The sequence below is a fragment of the Chiloscyllium punctatum genome, chromosome 37, assembly GCF_047496795.1.
Source record: "Chiloscyllium punctatum isolate Juve2018m chromosome 37, sChiPun1.3, whole genome shotgun sequence".
NCBI lineage: Eukaryota > Metazoa > Chordata > Chondrichthyes > Orectolobiformes > Hemiscylliidae > Chiloscyllium > Chiloscyllium punctatum.
In genome coordinates this window covers 31,179,179-31,196,568 of record NC_092775.1, presented here as the reverse complement: position 1 = coordinate 31,196,568, position 17,390 = coordinate 31,179,179, and the positions used below count along the sequence as shown (strand labels likewise).

Genomic DNA, 17,390 nt, shown 5'->3' with positions numbered 1-17,390 from the left:
AAATAGTTTGAAATCTAGAACTAAACCTTCTAAAAAAAAAGGTCTACTGCTTCCTCAGATATTTCAGACAATCCTCATCAACATCATGTTAATGTAGAATGATGGTAGGTGGTTACATTTTACTTTCGACAGTCACTGGTGTGATGTGTTGTGAGTTATTACAAATATACAGTTATGATTTTGATTTGGTAACGATTTCTAGGTTGCTTAGAGTGACATTCAATGCTGAAACAACTCTTCAGCTTGTTCACTCTAAATCTTCCCAGCATTCAAAACTATGTAAATTTGTCTTACTAATCCGTTCTAGGTTAGATTTGAAGAAAATATGCCTAGAAATCACACTTAAGCATTTGGCCTATTGCTACATTCTCAAAAAACCGTATTCATAAGTATGAATTATAAATATCAGATTGCTACTCAAATTTCTTTCCCTGCAAAAAGAAAATGCACCATGTTTCACAAATGAAAGTTGTTTCTCGTAACTGCTTTTCAACTCAAAACAACGTAGTTTAGTTTTCTCTTGGTTCAGAAGACAGACTTGAAAATAAGTTCTCATTTTCTTGTGAAATAATGTTCATTTGTGGTTTAGGTTTAATCATGATCTGTAACCTTCTCTGATCTCTTTGCTGTTCTTGCTTTAACTCCACATATGAGCGAGAGAAAGTGTGAAAAATGGAAGTTACAGGGAAGGCCATGAGAAGGATGCCACTTAAAATGCTGCTTAATGCTACCACTTGGCCTGGAATGCTTCGAGGCACCATATCTCCATAGCCCACTGTCGTCATGGTGATAACAGCCCACCAGTAACATGCTGGTATGCTTGTGAACTCATGCGAGCTAGACATTTCATTTTCAATAAGATAAAGCAAAGGGGCAAAGAGTGCGATGGCCACACACAAGAATAAAAGGAGGAGACCAAATTCACGGGTACACCTGCGTGCTGTTAGCCCCAGTGTCTGTAGTCCCAGGGAGTGCCTGGCAAGCCGCATCACATACAAAATCCTCAAGGCACGGAGGACTCGCAAAACAAGGCCCACCTTGTCAAGGTAACTGCTTCCTCCTCCAGGTTTTCCATTTTCCACTGATGTGGTGTCCACCAGAAGGGTAATGTAATAGGGTAAGATGGCTATAATGTCAATGATATTGAGTGGAGTCCTCAGGAAGACAAATTTGCTGCGAGCCTGAATGAATCGTAACGCAAACTCCAGCGAAAACCAGCCTACACAGACAGTTTCCACAATGAAAATATTGTAGCACTTCTGTGAGCATACTCCCTGCAGGTAAAAAAAACAAATAAAGATCAATAAATAAATGACTGTTTTCAAAGGTTCTTTTTACATTTCAAGGTCTTGTCACACTTTACACTATCTTTACCACATTCTTCAGGAATTATGGGTTTTTCTTAATTGGATAAATATATTTTTCATCCCACTATTAGTTGTGGTTTCTAGTGGTCATTTTCTAATGTTTCATTCTTTTGCTTTTTGAAGAAGCTTATTCGTTATGGGGTATGTTACCTATAGTCATTTTTCATGTGTTAATGGTAACAGAATATATAGTTGTAGTTAGGAGAAACCATCATAGCTAAGCCAAATTCTGTCATGGATTAAAACCTAAGACTGCTATACTTACCAAATTATTTAAACTTGCATCCCATTCTGATGAATCATAGCATCATGTCATAGCAAAACATAACAACTATACTCTAAAGCAAACATGATAAATCAAAATTGTACAAAACTCCTTAGCATTGGTGAAACTAGTCTAAAAGTTCTTGTGAACATTAAGCGCAGTGTTTATGAAAAGAGGTAAAAATCCCAACCATATTCTCTCTCTTTGGTACATTTCCTTTTTGAGAATATAGTTCATGATAGTAGTTCTATAATGTTAATATCTACATCTTCTGAATACTTAAACAAGTACTTGATTAGTAACCAAATCATTTTCTTGTGTCTTTGATGTCTCATTGGTCTATTTGTAATGCTCTTTTAATCAAACAGTGCCGTTTAAATGAAAATAAATATATAGAATTTTCTAATATTATGTCGAACATGAGGACTAAGTGCAGGAGTAGGTGATTCAGCCCTTTGGGCCTGCTCTGCCATTCAATACGTCCATGGCTGATCTCACCTCAGCCTCAATTCCACTTTTCTACTGACTCCCCAGTCCACTACTAATTAAAAATCTGCCTCTCTCCTCTTTCTATTTACCCCATGTCCCAGTTGAGGTACCGAATTCCAAAGCTTCACCCCTATGAGGAGAAAAAAAAGATAAGCAATAAAACAAACGAATATGAGAGTCAGGAAACATAACCTGAAGTTTGTTAAATAGTTGAATAGATATATTTTAGAAAAGGTCTTTTAAAAGTGGAAGGATTTATTCTTGATATCAATGGATATTAATGAGCCTTTAAGAAGGAATCTATATCAGCTTTTATGTGTACTTTTTATTCATTTTTCCTCATGTTCCTCTTAATGTTGGAATTTCACATTCAATGTGTTCTTTTGTTGTGCTTAGCTTTCACTTTATATTTTGCCTGATAAGCATTAAAATATTTACTTATTAATTTTAAAATTCTCAACACTGTATACACACATTGCTACCTGATGTTTAATGTACTTTAGGCCTTATTTGAATATCTGATCTTGATGCTTTGAGAAAACACAGTACAATAAAGCCCCTTCTCACACAAACATTTTTTCTATCCTAATCCAGTCCTTAATAAGTCAAAATTTCCTTCATTTATAACCATAAATCTCTAAATGGGGTAGAGAATTCACTCTCAACTTCTCCTCCAATGTAAAATTCTATTTGGCTGAATGCTCAATTTAAGTCCTTATGGCTTTTGCAATACATAGTTTTTTTTCAACCAAATTTTGAATATTACTGACAGTTTGTAAAAATTAAAGAGATTGACAGATTCTGAAACACGTTTCACAATCTATCAAACTATTTCTGTCAGATTAACGAACATTAAAAAATGTAGTTTATTTGAACTGAAATGCCAAAAACATATTTTTTGGATATGCTGAAGCTTATGGTCACAGAGTTTAAGTGAAAACCTTTGAGCAGCATTTAAGTACCTTGGTCTGTCAATATCAACACATTCCAGCAAAATGTCAATGTATGGTAGTGAAACTGTACAGAAATACAAAAATTGTACTTTTAGGTTTCTTATGGGGCAAACTTCCATCTTTGCTACTCAGGTGGTGTTACTATTATTTTTCATCTATCTGCTGAAAGTTTGAGACAGATTGAGGGTTGTGATTAAAACAGCCGTCCTATGAACATGATATCTATGGACAAGATATATATTGCTGGCCTTAACTTTTACAATGATAGCTCGCAACAAGTTATGTTATTGATTAAAGCAGGAGTCAAGTTTTACTAATGTTACAGAAAAATTATTCAATCACTACCATAACAAAGAATTGTGAAAATGGGAAAAAAAACCTAAGAAGTTATTAGAGGAGTCAAAACCCAGCACTGCTTCTAACTGACAGGAAAGCTTGAGATGTCATGAAGTCAAGCACTGGAATGAATAGAAACTATAAGATGTAATGACTGATCAATAGGTAGAAAAATGTTACATTCTGTTATTAAAAAAAATAACAAAATTGTAAAATTATCCCTCGTGAATATATAAAAATTCTAGTTAACCTCTTGTGGTATTTCATATGGGAAGTTAAAACTATGGGAATATTTCAAAGCAGGCAGGATTAGAGGGTTGGAAGACAGCTCTAAGACCACTCTCATCTCTAACTCAATCACCTCAGAATTTAATCACATGGCTGTCCACAACTCACCTAATTTATTCTGAGATCCAAGGAGGAATTCCAATCCAGCTTACCACAACTCCTTTGAATCATATCTATTTTGCAGTGCTAAGGAGTGCAAGTCCATCAACGTGCAAAAAGGCTTAATCTTAAGAACTTCTACCAATCTTAAATACTGAGCTTCACAGTGTCCACATTTAAGTCTCACCTGCTCCAGGAGGTATGTCATAATATGTTCGACCAATTAACTACCAAAATCAGTTACTGTGTTTCACATAGTACTGAGTTTATGCCTCATCTAGAGCGGCTTTTTCCAAGGTCAAAGAGTCCCTTCGTCTAGGGCTGAGGTCTGAGTTCAAGTCCCATCAGCCATGCAGATATGTCATAACATGTCTGAGCACGTTGGTTTAAAAACTACAAATACTGATTTCAATGCTAAATTGATAATCAGCAAGCAGATAATGTGACATTACTGACTTGCCTTTTGATCCTCTTATTTAAATAATTAACCTTTCTGCTAATTATTTGTGATTGAATTCTAATTAATAAACAATTATTAGTTTATGGTATGGTCTGGTTTCCTTTTTAAAGTGTTACTTAATTATGCAGCAAATTCTGCGGATCCTTAAAGGAGCATTTTTTGAAAATGCTGTTCGAATCCAAACAGGTAGGTACAAGTCAGTTCAGCAAGCCACAGTTAACTACCAATAATTCTTAAGTATAGATGGGCAAGAGAAATCCGTACAAGTCAAAATGTGTGAGAAAAAGGCCACTGTATATGAGAGTTGTACAAGCAATTACATGGCTCAGGGTTCTATACACATGTGAAATAAAACAAATGAGGTGGGAGCTGAAATTGAGTGGAAAGGATAACATGGAGAGGACCATGCATTGAGTCATACAGCTCAGAAGCAGATCCTTTGGTCCAACTTATCTCTGCTGACCAGACATCCTAATCTGACCTAGTCCCGTTTGCCAGCATTTGGTCCATATGCCTCAAAATCCTTCCTATTCATATTACCCATCGAGATGCATTTTAAATGTTGTAATTGTACCCATCTCCACCACTTCCTATGGCAGCTTGATCCATACACATACCACACTCTGCGTGAAAAAGTGACCCCTTGCATCCTTTTTAAATCTTTCCCTTGCACCTTAAACCCATGTTCTCTAGTTTTGGACTCACACATCTTTGGAAAAAGACTTTGGCTATTCATCCTATCCATATTCCCTCATGATTTTATATACCTCTTTACGTTCACCTCTGAGTCTCTGACACTCCAGGGAGAAAAGCTGCAGCTTCAAACCTTCCAATCCCGGCAACATCATTGTAAATCTTTTCTGCACCCTCTAACATTCTTCCTATAAAAGGGAGACCAGAATTGTAAAGATGGTCTCACCACTGTCTTCCACAGCCGCAACATGACATCTCAACGCCTATACTCTATGTTTTGACCTCTTCATGTGCCAACTTGATGACGAGTAACAGATTTAGATGAGTAACCCCACCACCCCATCCATTATATAATCTAGAATAATGAGCTGAAGGATTAGAGCAAAGAAACCAGTATGCCATAATTGGTGGAGCTTTTATCTCTCATCTAGTTCCATTCCCAACTAGGCTGGAGATCAAAATCCTGCTTCCAAGAGTCTATATATAAGGTATGGGGGGTGGCCAGGGGAGGGGATGGGTGTCAGTGGAGGAATGTACTTTGTAGATGTCTTGCTATTCCTTTTTTTTAAAAAAAGACTGTTTAGCTTGAATGTTCTGCTTTGGTGAAGCTCACACTCTGGAACACCAAAAGCTTCTTCAGCAAACTGGTATCTGAGATTCAACCCAGAGCAGGATCAACCTTTCTGTTGACTTTCAATTTGTTAAACCTTATGCATGCTATAAAATTGCTGATTTTTTTCATTTTAAAAACCTCAATACTCAATCCCATCAGATAAATATTTGAATCAGAACCATGGCTGGAAGCTAAATATTCTGGGCAATAGGCCTGTTAAAAAGATCAGGAAATTTTGGCAAAGATGGACAGTAGCATTGACAAAAGACACAATTATCACAGTAGAATTGAGGGATTTCAGGAAGAGTGAACAGGTAAATGAAACCCTAGGAGTTAAACAACATAAAGGATACAAGATATTAGTAGGAGTTGTCTGCAAATCAGACAAACAAAAAAAGTCAAAGTATTTAACTTTTCAACATCCCAGGCAAAATACAAGCACCAGTGCCTTAATAAGGTAGCTCTCCTTAATTGAAAGATGTTCAGAGTAGTTTGTGTTTTAAAATATTCTCTTCGAATGAGGGCAACCTGATGAAAGCAAGCTTATTCTTGTGCACCACTTCTTTGCCATATTTCTGGGGTTTTCCATTAAGACTCACCCAGAAATGACAGCCAGACTACTAAGACCCCTCAGAATCCTAGTAGCACACAAACCCACCAACACTCTTAAACAAAAGCTAACAAACTTAAAAGACCCAGTACAACCCATGGACAAAACTAACGTCATCTACAAAATTCCATGCAAGGACTGCCACAAACACTACGTAGGACAAACAGGAAGAAAATTAGCCACCAGGATACATGAACACCAGCTAGCCACAAAAAAGACACGACCCTCTCTCCCTCGTAGCCCTACAAACGGATGGAAAAACCCACCATTTCGACTGGGACAACACATCTATCCTGGGACAGACTAAGCGAAAACATGCCAGAGAATTCCTAGAGGACTGGCACTCCAATCACAATGCCACAAAGAAACGCATAGATCTAGATGCCATCTATCAACCCCTCAGAAAATTAACAGAAAATGACATCAGCACAAACCCCAGGAACCCCATCCAGGAGAAAGATATAAATAGAAAGCAGGAGACAACAGCTTCGCTTCACTTGGAGGTCGCCACTGATGATGTTACTTAGCCAGGTAATGAAATGTCTGGATATCAAACCTACAGCTCAGTGAGCAAACCTACACCCTAAACTCACCCAGATCCTCGTAACAATGTGCAATCCTCTTGAATCAAGTGGCGAAGGATAAGATATGCCAAAAATGTACAGGAACAGGAAGAGCATGAATTTTCTTCTAGGCTCTACTGGAACAGTGTGTGGCCACAGATATCTCTTGATCCCCTAACAGTCTTCATCTGCAAAGATCAAGTCTCCCTCATTATGCCATCTTCAGTCCCAATGTACTGTTTGCCTGCTGATTCAGCCTCTGGGTTGATTACTATTATGTTGGCATCAGTGGAGAGTTGCCAAAGCATCTGTACTACAAGATAAAGCTTTGCACCAATATCTGAAGCTTGAAATACAAGCCCATGAATTCAAAATGTTTTGTACGAAGAAACAGTACAAACTGAATTGAACATTACAAAGTGCTGAATTTCAAGCACAAACTAATTTATGTTATGATAATGGGCCCAACACTATCTACAACACCTAAAAATTTCAGTAACTCTATTTTAAAAATTGCTAATGAAAAAGTACGTATCATCTTAGGATCCATGCCAGTGGCACAATAACGTAGCTCAGTGGGGTTAGGTTTTCGCCATTCATTAGCTTTTATGCAATTCAAGGGCTTGAGTCCATGTTATCGAACAACTACTATTAGTTAAATTTGTAGTTGTTTGTTTATCCTGAGTTATGCACATGATTATCAGTGCAATCATTAAAACAGCTTTTATTTTGTCTTTAACATATGACTTAATGATGTGGAGGACAGAAATGGAACCCCTGCCAATATTAAGCTGATGACGATATCTGTTTGCATCATTAGTGTTGAACTTCCAACTTGGGCAGAGACAGGATCAGTCATCTGTTGGACATCTTCTCCAAGTTTCCTTTTCATTGATTTCAATGGTACAAGAAATCCATTGGATTGGCTATTGCTGCTTTAGGCACTCACTGAAAATGAAAAGTACAGTCACTGGTGTTAAGATTCTTCTGCTGTGGACTTTGTACAGCCATCTGGCACATGAATGTTCTACCCAGTAATCACTGTGGGAGGTAGGTCTGGTCCATCTCCCAGTTGCTTACTGAAAGTCAAAGTTAACCTGTGGCCTAACCAGGAGTCATAATGCTGAAGCCTGGCCCCCAAAAGAGTAAGTCTTTAAAAAAAAAACAAAAGGACTGTTCCTCCTGGCTTTACACAAAAACCAATGGTCATTGTTGGTCACTGCCTATTCCCCAGTCACAGTCTTTTGCCTCCTCACTGCCCCATCTGGCACCTGCCACACAGAAGAAAGACCATGTCAAGCAGAATCACAGTGGATTGGTGCCATTGGTCTGCCCAGGTTATGGATTCAGGCCCTACTCTAGATGTTCTGGGGAATGTAAGAGATGAGAGCTCCTGTGTCTGAATAATCTGAGGGGTTTCCTTTGCATCTGTTGAAAAATGGTACCCACATCCCTACCGCCTTCCCCGCCCCTCCATGCCGCCCCCTCCCCCCACCCCCACCCCCCCAAGCCCACATGCTTCCAAGGCAAATGAATTTGGTTAAATTTGCATTGAATGGGTATAAAGTGTTCGAATTGCATATGTAATGGACATGTGCTTGTTTGATTTATGGACTGTCAGTCAATAACTTTATTTATACTAAAACCAATATAAATAAACACTATGACTACAAGAGAAGTTTGGAGGTTGGGAATTCTGTAATGAGCAACTCACTTCCTGTCTCCCAAAAGCCTGTCCACAATCTACAAGGCACAAGTCAGGAACATGATGGAATAGTCTCCAGTTGCTTAGACGAGTGTGGCTCTGACAACACACAAAGAAGCTCGTCACTATCTGGGACAAAGCACCTTCTTTAGCAGCTCTCCATCCCCTATCTTAAAAATTCATTCTCTGTGCCTCAGACCAGTGTTTCCTCTCAGTTGCTGGGAGGTTGTGCATGCTGATCAGTGGCTGATGCATTGACTTCTGCTGTTGAAAGGCACTGCTGTGCATGGATCCTGGAGACGCATGCAGCGGAAACAATGGGAACATTGCCTCTGGCACACAATGGCAACAATGTGCATCATCTGTAACATGCACTGCAGCAATTTATCAAACATCCTATGACAGTAGCTCCCAAATCCATAGACCCTAGCACCTAAATAGACAAGGGAAACAGATACAAGTATCCACATTCTTTCACTATCACTGGGTTCAAAACCAGGAACACCCTTCTTAACAGAACTGGCTGCATCTAACCACATGAACTACAGTGGTTTATGGAAGCAGCTATGCCCTTTTTTTTAACATTGAACCTATTTTCCTGATCAACATGTTTAGGAACGTTATCACACACCTCTGGCGGTATGAGCGCCCCCTCACCTCAGGTTATTCAGTTGAATTTATGGTGAGTAACACACAAGTTAATCTAGGCAGTGGTGCCCACATCCATTAAGAAATATGGAAGAAATATGGAAAATGAGACTCGAAATGGTTCTCTTCAAGAAGTTGGCTTTAATTTGGAGAACTAAATGTTGATGTCTCACAAATCCAATCTACACTCCCATTCGGAAAACAGGGCTGACTCTTATGCCTAATTTACTTTATTCAAAACACAGAAGATTGCAATATAGGGCACAATTTGCAATAACATTACAAATTGACTAAGTGAGTGGATGAAGCTCAACACAGGAAAATGAGAGTCCATTCACTTAACATCAGGGAAAACAAACCAAATCACTTTTCAATCGTGAGAAATCAAGGCATTTGGGAGGGCATATAGAAAAGTACTATAAGTGAGTGTGCAACTTTAAGTGTAATGTAAAAGAAAATTGGATAAATACTTGAAACAGTAAAATATATTGGGGATATTGGAGTGAGATTAATTGAGTAGCTCGACAAATAACTAGCATAAGCATGGGGTGCTGAATGGCTTATTTTTGTGCTGTAGGATTCTAAGGTTCTATAACATCAATTAATAAATGAATGCAGAATCTTTATGCAATGGAACATGATTTATATCTAAACATTTGACTTCAGCTGAATATAGTAATAAATAATAAATTTAATCAAATATTTAAGTGAGTTAAGATTTTATTTGTAAATTCCTAAATGGTGGGATTGCATAATTCTGTGAAGTGTTGAGACCAAATCATAAATTATATTTAGAAGGTAATATTTGAAAATGTACTATTTAACTGTAAATTTATAATATTATGAATCATTGCAATTAAAGTGTAGAAACAAACTTACTTTATCCTCTTCAGCCCTGAGGTCAGGCATGGTACTGATGGATAGATTAACTACAGTAATAGTCACAAAAATAACAGAAAGGCAGGCAAAGATTTTTCCTGGGAGCCCCGACTGAGGATTTTCCACCATATCCCTAAGTTTTGTCATGAAGTGATTACATCCCGATGGTTGAACAAAATCGCCCATCCTTTCGCCCTCTGCCAGATCCTCCTCAATAGCATTCATTTCTGCAAATTCTTCAAGTTTCTGCAGATATCGGCGTCGACAACACCACTCTAGATTGTCACCTTCAATGCCCCAGTACAACAATTCCTCTTGGAAAGAAAGGGCACACATTTCTCTCAAAAGTCTCAATTTCCCAGCCCTAAGGAAAGTCAAAATTGTCCTAAATGTGCCTGGGTTCCGATCAAAGAAAAACTCATTGCATGTCACATCGTAATCATCACAGATTTTCATTATTTCATCAAAATTGTGGCAAAATCGCAGCTGCCCCAGACGTGTTAAAGGAAAGTCATCCAGTGTGGTCCATGGTAATAAGTATTTTATTCCCCCAACATTTATTATAACATGGTGCTTGCGGTCTTCTGGGAATGCACGGTTATACAAGTAGTCTTGAGAGTGTATGAGGTGAGCTCTATTGTAAAACACACCTTTCAGAGTCTGTGTTTCATTGTAGATTGTTTGATTAAAGGAGTTGTCAGAGGCACAGCTGAGGGCGCTGTAATCATAATCTGAACTGTCTCCTGCCAGCAGCGTCATCCTGAATACAGCTCCTCACATCACTCGAGCCCAGTGCATTTGGAAAGTGCAGCAAACTAGAAGAAATTAGATAGACACTGACAATGCCAGGTAATCACTCGTGAATATTTATATTTAGCATGTGAGGCCACTATAGATCATGCATGGCTAGTTACCCTTGTGTCTTAAAGAGTCATACGATACATTGTAATCAATCGTATGTGAAAACTCAGGAGAAATGGTCATTAGCAGTGGAGAATCTAAATCGTTTTCCAAAGGTCTCTGTGCACAAAACCAAGTTCCTTTCAAACTTATGCTGTTTTGGAAACATTCAATTGTTAATCCAATCTGAATTACCATGCCAGATAAATCATGAGATACAAATCATTCCACACAGATCCTTATAAAATTAAAACATTTTTATTCTAAGTGTTATGCAAGTAAAAATCTTATATACATTCAGGGAATTTTTTTTCCATTGATTTGTAAAACTATTAATGTAAAAGGAAGTTACTGTTCTATATTTCTCAGGGCCTATTCAATGAATATTCATTTATGTTTAATAAAATACTTAAAGCAGAATTTTCTGGAAAGTTCCATTAAGAGGCTTCAGCAGTTTTAGTTATAATAATTCACATGAGTTCCAAAAGATTAATGAATTTTTTTCAGGATATCTGGCGTCAATTGCAATAAATTTGTCTAAATGAAGTCAATACCAATGAATTATTTTGTTATCTGTATGGATGCTTTCCAAAAGACTCAATGCAATTTTGAAAGAAGCACTATACAAAAATAAAATCCAAGTTTTGTTTAAGTTAAAACTTTTTTTTGAAGATGTTACACAGTACCCACTGAAGCTCCAAGTAACTTAACAGAAAATTTCTTACACTAAGAACTGGATGCAACATTCAGCTGTGTGGACATTCAGTTTGAAACAACTTCTGAAAGATTAATAAATCACAGAGCGTTTTTTACGGTTCAACTGAAAATCTCGAACTTGGTCTCTTTATGTAAATTTCTAATTCTAAAAGGAATACAAGCGACAGCTTGCAGCTCTCTGTAGGGCCTCTAGTTAAACAAACATTGTCACATGCAACAAAGCCAAAAAGCAGCAGTGTACCTTTAAGCTTTTCAAACGCATCATTTTGTCAATTACTGACTTTAGTCGAACTGAATTCACGACGATAACAAATGAAAAGAAAAATAAATAAAATCAAATCCAGCGAGATCCTCGTTTGTTGACTCAATTAAACTTCAAATCAAACCAGTTTATTTTTAACGCGATGGTTTTACTTCCAGAGATTTGTTTTAATTGTCAAAGCACGAATACACGTTTATTTTATCTCCCCACCTGTTGTACCTACAGATTGCTGAGCGAGATGTCTGCTTTTTAAACACTGCGCTCAGTAATAAACACGATTCATTATATTCTGTCACCACAAGCTGGTACGCAGTAACATGCGAAACGAGCATCGCCATCATAATCCAAAACTAACTGTGATGGTGCTGCTTCCGCGATTAGGGATAAAAACACGATCGAACATCCTCAAGAAACAGGTTAATACGAACTACAGTAAAGACAAGCGGCAGGACAGTTGTTCAGTTAACTTCATGATGTGAAGTATGTCTCTTACTAGAAACTGAACGAAATGATAGTTGATCAACAGAATGACAAGTCTGTACAAGATTAAAGAATCCATGTTAGATACTAGGAAGCTTTATTTAACTGGAATTAATTGGTTGTACGTAACGGTTAACACTGAACGTGTAGGTGCTTATCCCACTCGCCTCCTCATGTTAAGTAGCTTTAAAGTTTGAAACAGGTTCCCTGTTTCCTTCTTAAACCGGGAATAGTTTATTTCGAATACCACCCCCGTCATCCAGAGAAAAAGTAAAAACAATTGTAACATGTAATTCATATTGAACACTTACGCCTTACCAGGAAAATAATTTCACGCGCCGAAAGTTCCTTGGGTTTCTGTTTGATAAAGTTACTTTATACAGCGGTTTTCTTACTTAAAAAACTCGCAGCTATCACACTTTGCGCCCAGCGCCTGCCCATATAAAGTATTGAGAGTGGAAATGGTATGTAAAGTGGAAGAGGATCAGAGCCAACAGGCTGCAGGCAAATCGTCTCCAGCAAGACTCCGCTGACGCCACCACCAGGAGGACGTGCTCGCTCTTTCAGAAGGTTTGTGTAAAATCCATGGCAACCGGTACTTTCAGAATGAAGGATTCCCCCCCAAATGGAAATTATCAAGCTGAGGGGGAAACAATAGTTCACACTGCATTATTAAAAGGGGCAGCTCTTCCCTGCATTTTCTGAGGCACACGTTAATGCTAATGCCAGGTAAACGCTCTGTCTGTTAAAACACATCAATTGGGTTGTTTGGTTCTCAAAAAATGTAAAACGTGAGCGCTATGATTAATGAGTATAATTTATGTCAGAATCGGCACGGAGTTGTGTTGCAAAACATGACCGCTACGGTTTATTATTTTCAGTTAAACCCATGACATTTTGCAGGAGTGTGACCCTGGATGAGCAACGTCTCATTCAAGTACATACTTTTTTTTTGAAAATAAACTGTTTTTATGCTTAAGTAAAATATAGGATTGTTAATAGTTTGGTGGAGAATGGAAAACAGAGAATTACAAAGGAGCATCAAATAAAGGAACATAATAATAAATAGATCACAGACTTACCCTAGTTATTTTGAAATGCGATATTCAATTTTCTTCGCTCTGTGTTTTAATATATTTAGTTTTAAATATGTTTATTCATTTTAGTTCAGTTCCACTTACAGTTGTCATGCTTTTGACACTTTTTGATACCTTGATTCATTCAACCTAAAATCATCCTAAATGATGTTTATAGCAGATTGCTTTACAAGTAAACATGAACTTATTGCATCAAATTGCTGTTTATTTACCGAAGACTTGAGCTAAGTGCGTCAAATGTTGTTTATAGATGGTTCTCCTCAAGGTGCTGCTGTACTTTTAGTTACTTGTAATTTACAAAGCATGGATGTAGCTCTGGATCAGCCAACAGCTAACACCCCTCAATGAGTTGACAGCCTGGGATAGAGAATCTGTTATTTGTCTTTTGCATTTACTTAATTGACCTAATCTTATGGAGAAAAACTGGAAAGTGTTAACAACCCATAGTTAGCAGCTTGGAATATGCTAGAACATACAGCAAAATAAGATTTACAGTTGTGAGCTATAATAACATTCATTTTAATTAACTTTAGGAGATCTTCAGCAATTTGTTATTTCCCATATAAGTAGATGTCAGAATTATTATTTAACAATGATTTGGAATGGTCATTCATTGAAAGGTCTTAGTTATTAATAAAATAATATATAATTATATCATTAAAAGTCTTTAGCAAAATAGAAAATACTGGAAGCACATCGTTCCTCGTTTAATATCTCTAAAGTCAAATGTCAATATTTTAGCAGGACATCCTGCATTTTCTTTCCATTTCAGTTTCTACCATTTTTAGGTTTTCTTTTCATTTCCACTAAGGGCCATGTCAGCTTTACTCAGTTGGTGGCACTTTTTTTTTCTCTGGGTTAGAAGTCTTTAGCCTTATGTTACACTCCAAAACTTGAGTGCATAATCTTTGCTAGTACCTAGTCAAGTTACAAGAGACTGCATTGTCAGAGAAGTCATTGTCAGCAGATGTTAAACTCAAACCCATCTGCCTTTTCAGGTGGTCCTAACAGCTCTAGAGTACCATTTGAAATAAAATGGAAAATATTCTTTGTATCATAGATAAGTTTTCTTCCACAGCAAAAATCATCAAAAGAGAGACTATTTAATCAATATATATAACACCATTATTCAATTTTGTGGGAACTTGAGATCTGCAAATTTGTGGGTTACTTACAATAGGAAGTTGCATTTATGTAGCACCTTTAACACAATAGAAAATTCATTGAAGTACTGTCAAACAAAATTTGATACCAAACCACATAAGAAGGTACTGGAGCAGGTGAAATATTTTTATCAAAGAGGTAAGTATTAAGGAGCATCTTAAAGAAGGACAGAAAGAGGTCCAGGAAGGCAAATATGGAACTTAATAAGTAGGCAACTTATCATATGAGTGACAATGGAATTATGAAAATGAAAGCTACAACGGAGGCTAGAATTGGAGGAATACTGTTATTCCAAAGAATTGATAGACTGAGTCACAGGGATATAGTGGGGTTGAAGCAATGGAGGGTTTGAAACTGAGGATAAGTATGTTAAAATTGAAATGTTTCCAGAAAAAGAGCAACTGTAAGTCAGTGAACATTTAAGTGATGAGTGAATGGCCTGAACAAATCAAAATACAGATCGTAATATCTTGCGGTGCAAAAGGGGAAGCTGGCCGAAATTGTGGAACTAGAAGTAAATTCTTTTAATGATGGAGAGGAGTTTTGACTCATGAGCTAGGGGAAAAAAAGATTACTGATTTCCGTGCCTGTATTTGTCCTGATACAATGTGTCTTCATGTTGCTTGAATGTACTGTTGAGGACTCTCAGGTCCCTTTCAGAGTCACTGGATCAAAATCCTGGAACTGCCTCAGTAACATCATTGTAGGTCAGGGTATAACGCATAGACTGCAGCGGTTCAAGAAGGCAGCTCACCACCACCTTCTCGAGGTCAGCTAAGAGTGGCCAATAAATATTGACCCAGCCAGCAGTGTCCACTTGACTGAATAAAAAGAGACTCCCTCCCAAATATACATTGCTGTGCTGATACTCCTGGTGAGTCTGGCCTGCTGGTGGGACAAAGCATACTCCAGAGATGGGGAGAAGAGTCTGGAATGTTGGTCGAAATGTATGATTCTGTGATATAACAGTGTCAGGTTGTTACTTGACTATTATGTGGAGAAGATCTATTAGTTTTTGCACAAGCTATCAATTGTTAGTGAGAAAGACTGTACAGGGTTGATTGAACTGGGATTGCCTTTGGTATGTCTAGTGTTTAATTAGGTTTTGGTTGTCCATATGGGGTTTTTCCTATTTTATTGTGGTGGTGGCCTGTTAGGCCTTTTCAAAGAAAGGTTAAAAGTCATGATATGATGATGAAGATCTCTAAAAGGTAAACTGTGCAAATATCTGATTACAAACATGACTGAAAGTTCTAAAGGTATGTGTCTATATTAATGGTGAATTATTTGGTTGAACATTTTAATTTCAGGAGAGGAAATAAAGGATTGTTTAGCAAAGCTAAATTAACAGTAATGCCAATTGCTGTACCTGATCAATAGTTTGGAACTTCCCCTCACTTTGTCAGTCAGGGAGAAATTTCACGAAAATTTCTCTTCTTGGTAGTTTGCCCTTTAGTTATTCATTTCTTTCAAAGCATTGAAAATTTGGAGATAACTCCTGTAACATGCAGATATTCTTTTGAAAGATATGGACTCAATTGGCTATTTCAGCAATTCTCAAACATTTTTGCATCATACGTACCACTAAACATTTTGACAAAAAACACTGGCCTCACCATAACAAACAAACCCTCACTTTTTCCAAGAAATGTATTTTTAATGTTTACATGCATTTACCATTAGACTAGACATTGATGAAAATTTGGAAGAATATTTAAAATTGCAATGATTTTTCTGAGAGTAAGTTTTATTGCTAAATTGTTAAAAACAAACTAAGATATTGATTTCATCATTAGTGAGAAGCATGTGGTTGCATGTCAATTCTTGGGCTCCTACCTAGATGAACTGGTGGGACACATCCCATTGATTGAGAAACATTGACCTAGATGATCATACTTCATGTTTTTGCCTGTTTATATATATTTTTTCTTTTACTTTGCACACATTCGTTTTCCTTTCTTGAAGGAGTTTACTGATTATTGCTTGTCCCTTTGTACATTGGCAAAGTGACCATTACTCTTGAGTGAGAATCAATGGTGGCTGTTAACAAGCAACTGAGGCTGTTGGCTGGGATTACATTTTCCTCAGAATCCCGTAGTGACCAGGAGCAACAACCCCCTTTTCATATTCTTCTATCAGAAACACAGAATACAAAATGTCCCTAATATTGCCTCACTTGAGACTAGGTAACAGTATAAAACAGAAATTACTTTGGGCCCTTCACACACATCTTGGACCATATTTTTTTCTTTACTGATAACTTTAGCAAAACACAGAAAATGGTGCAATGCTAAATGTAAGTGCCCCTGGAAAGCACTTTAGGAGTGCTCAGAGAATGGCATTAATGGTGCAGGATAAATATGTGTTACTATTGCTAACAAATAATATCTCTGATCATATTGTTCTCAGCATTCCTTTCTCTTTAAAAATGAAAATCCAGCCTTAAATTTTAATGTCAGTCCAAGTTCAATGCAGCAAAAACTTCATGGCTCAGAGGCTGTCCACAGACCATTGGTTGTGGGAGAAAGGGCAATGGGGTTTCAAATGGTTTTGTCCTTGGACATTGTGGAGTGTGGGAGAGGAGTCAGGGAAAGATATCTCAGTGCGACAGGAAACTTTGCACATGGAATTTGGAGAAGTACTCCAGAACCCCACAAAATAAATCTTTACATCTGCATGAAGCCTTAAAAACATGTCTGACCAACGAAAAGTTACAGAGTAACCATGGTGTCACTCTAATCATCAAGCTGGCTAAATTGCTTTAAGATCCCACTCCAATGAAATCCCAGTTAAGGTGGCTGA

General features: G+C 37.4%; 1 protein-coding gene across 2 annotated transcripts; it reads right to left on the bottom strand.

The window, feature by feature from the left end:
* Positions 1 to 509: 509 nt before the first annotated feature.
* On the bottom strand, positions 510 to 12,848 carry kcng1 (potassium voltage-gated channel, subfamily G, member 1). 2 transcript variants are annotated; one of them, XM_072556533.1, is made up of 3 exons: positions 12,646 to 12,848; positions 9,969 to 10,783; positions 510 to 1,274 (listed from the first exon to the last, which is right to left on the bottom strand). In XM_072556533.1, exons 2-3 carry the CDS (start codon positions 10,725 to 10,727, stop codon positions 510 to 512), a joined length of 1,524 nt encoding a protein of 507 aa, XP_072412634.1. In that variant the 5' UTR covers positions 10,728 to 10,783; positions 12,646 to 12,848. The 2 variants fall into 2 exon arrangements, with proteins under 2 accessions (XP_072412634.1, XP_072412635.1); XM_072556534.1 differs by lacking the exon at positions 12,646 to 12,848 and adding an exon at positions 11,827 to 11,921.
* Positions 12,849 to 17,390: the final 4,542 nt, after the last annotated feature.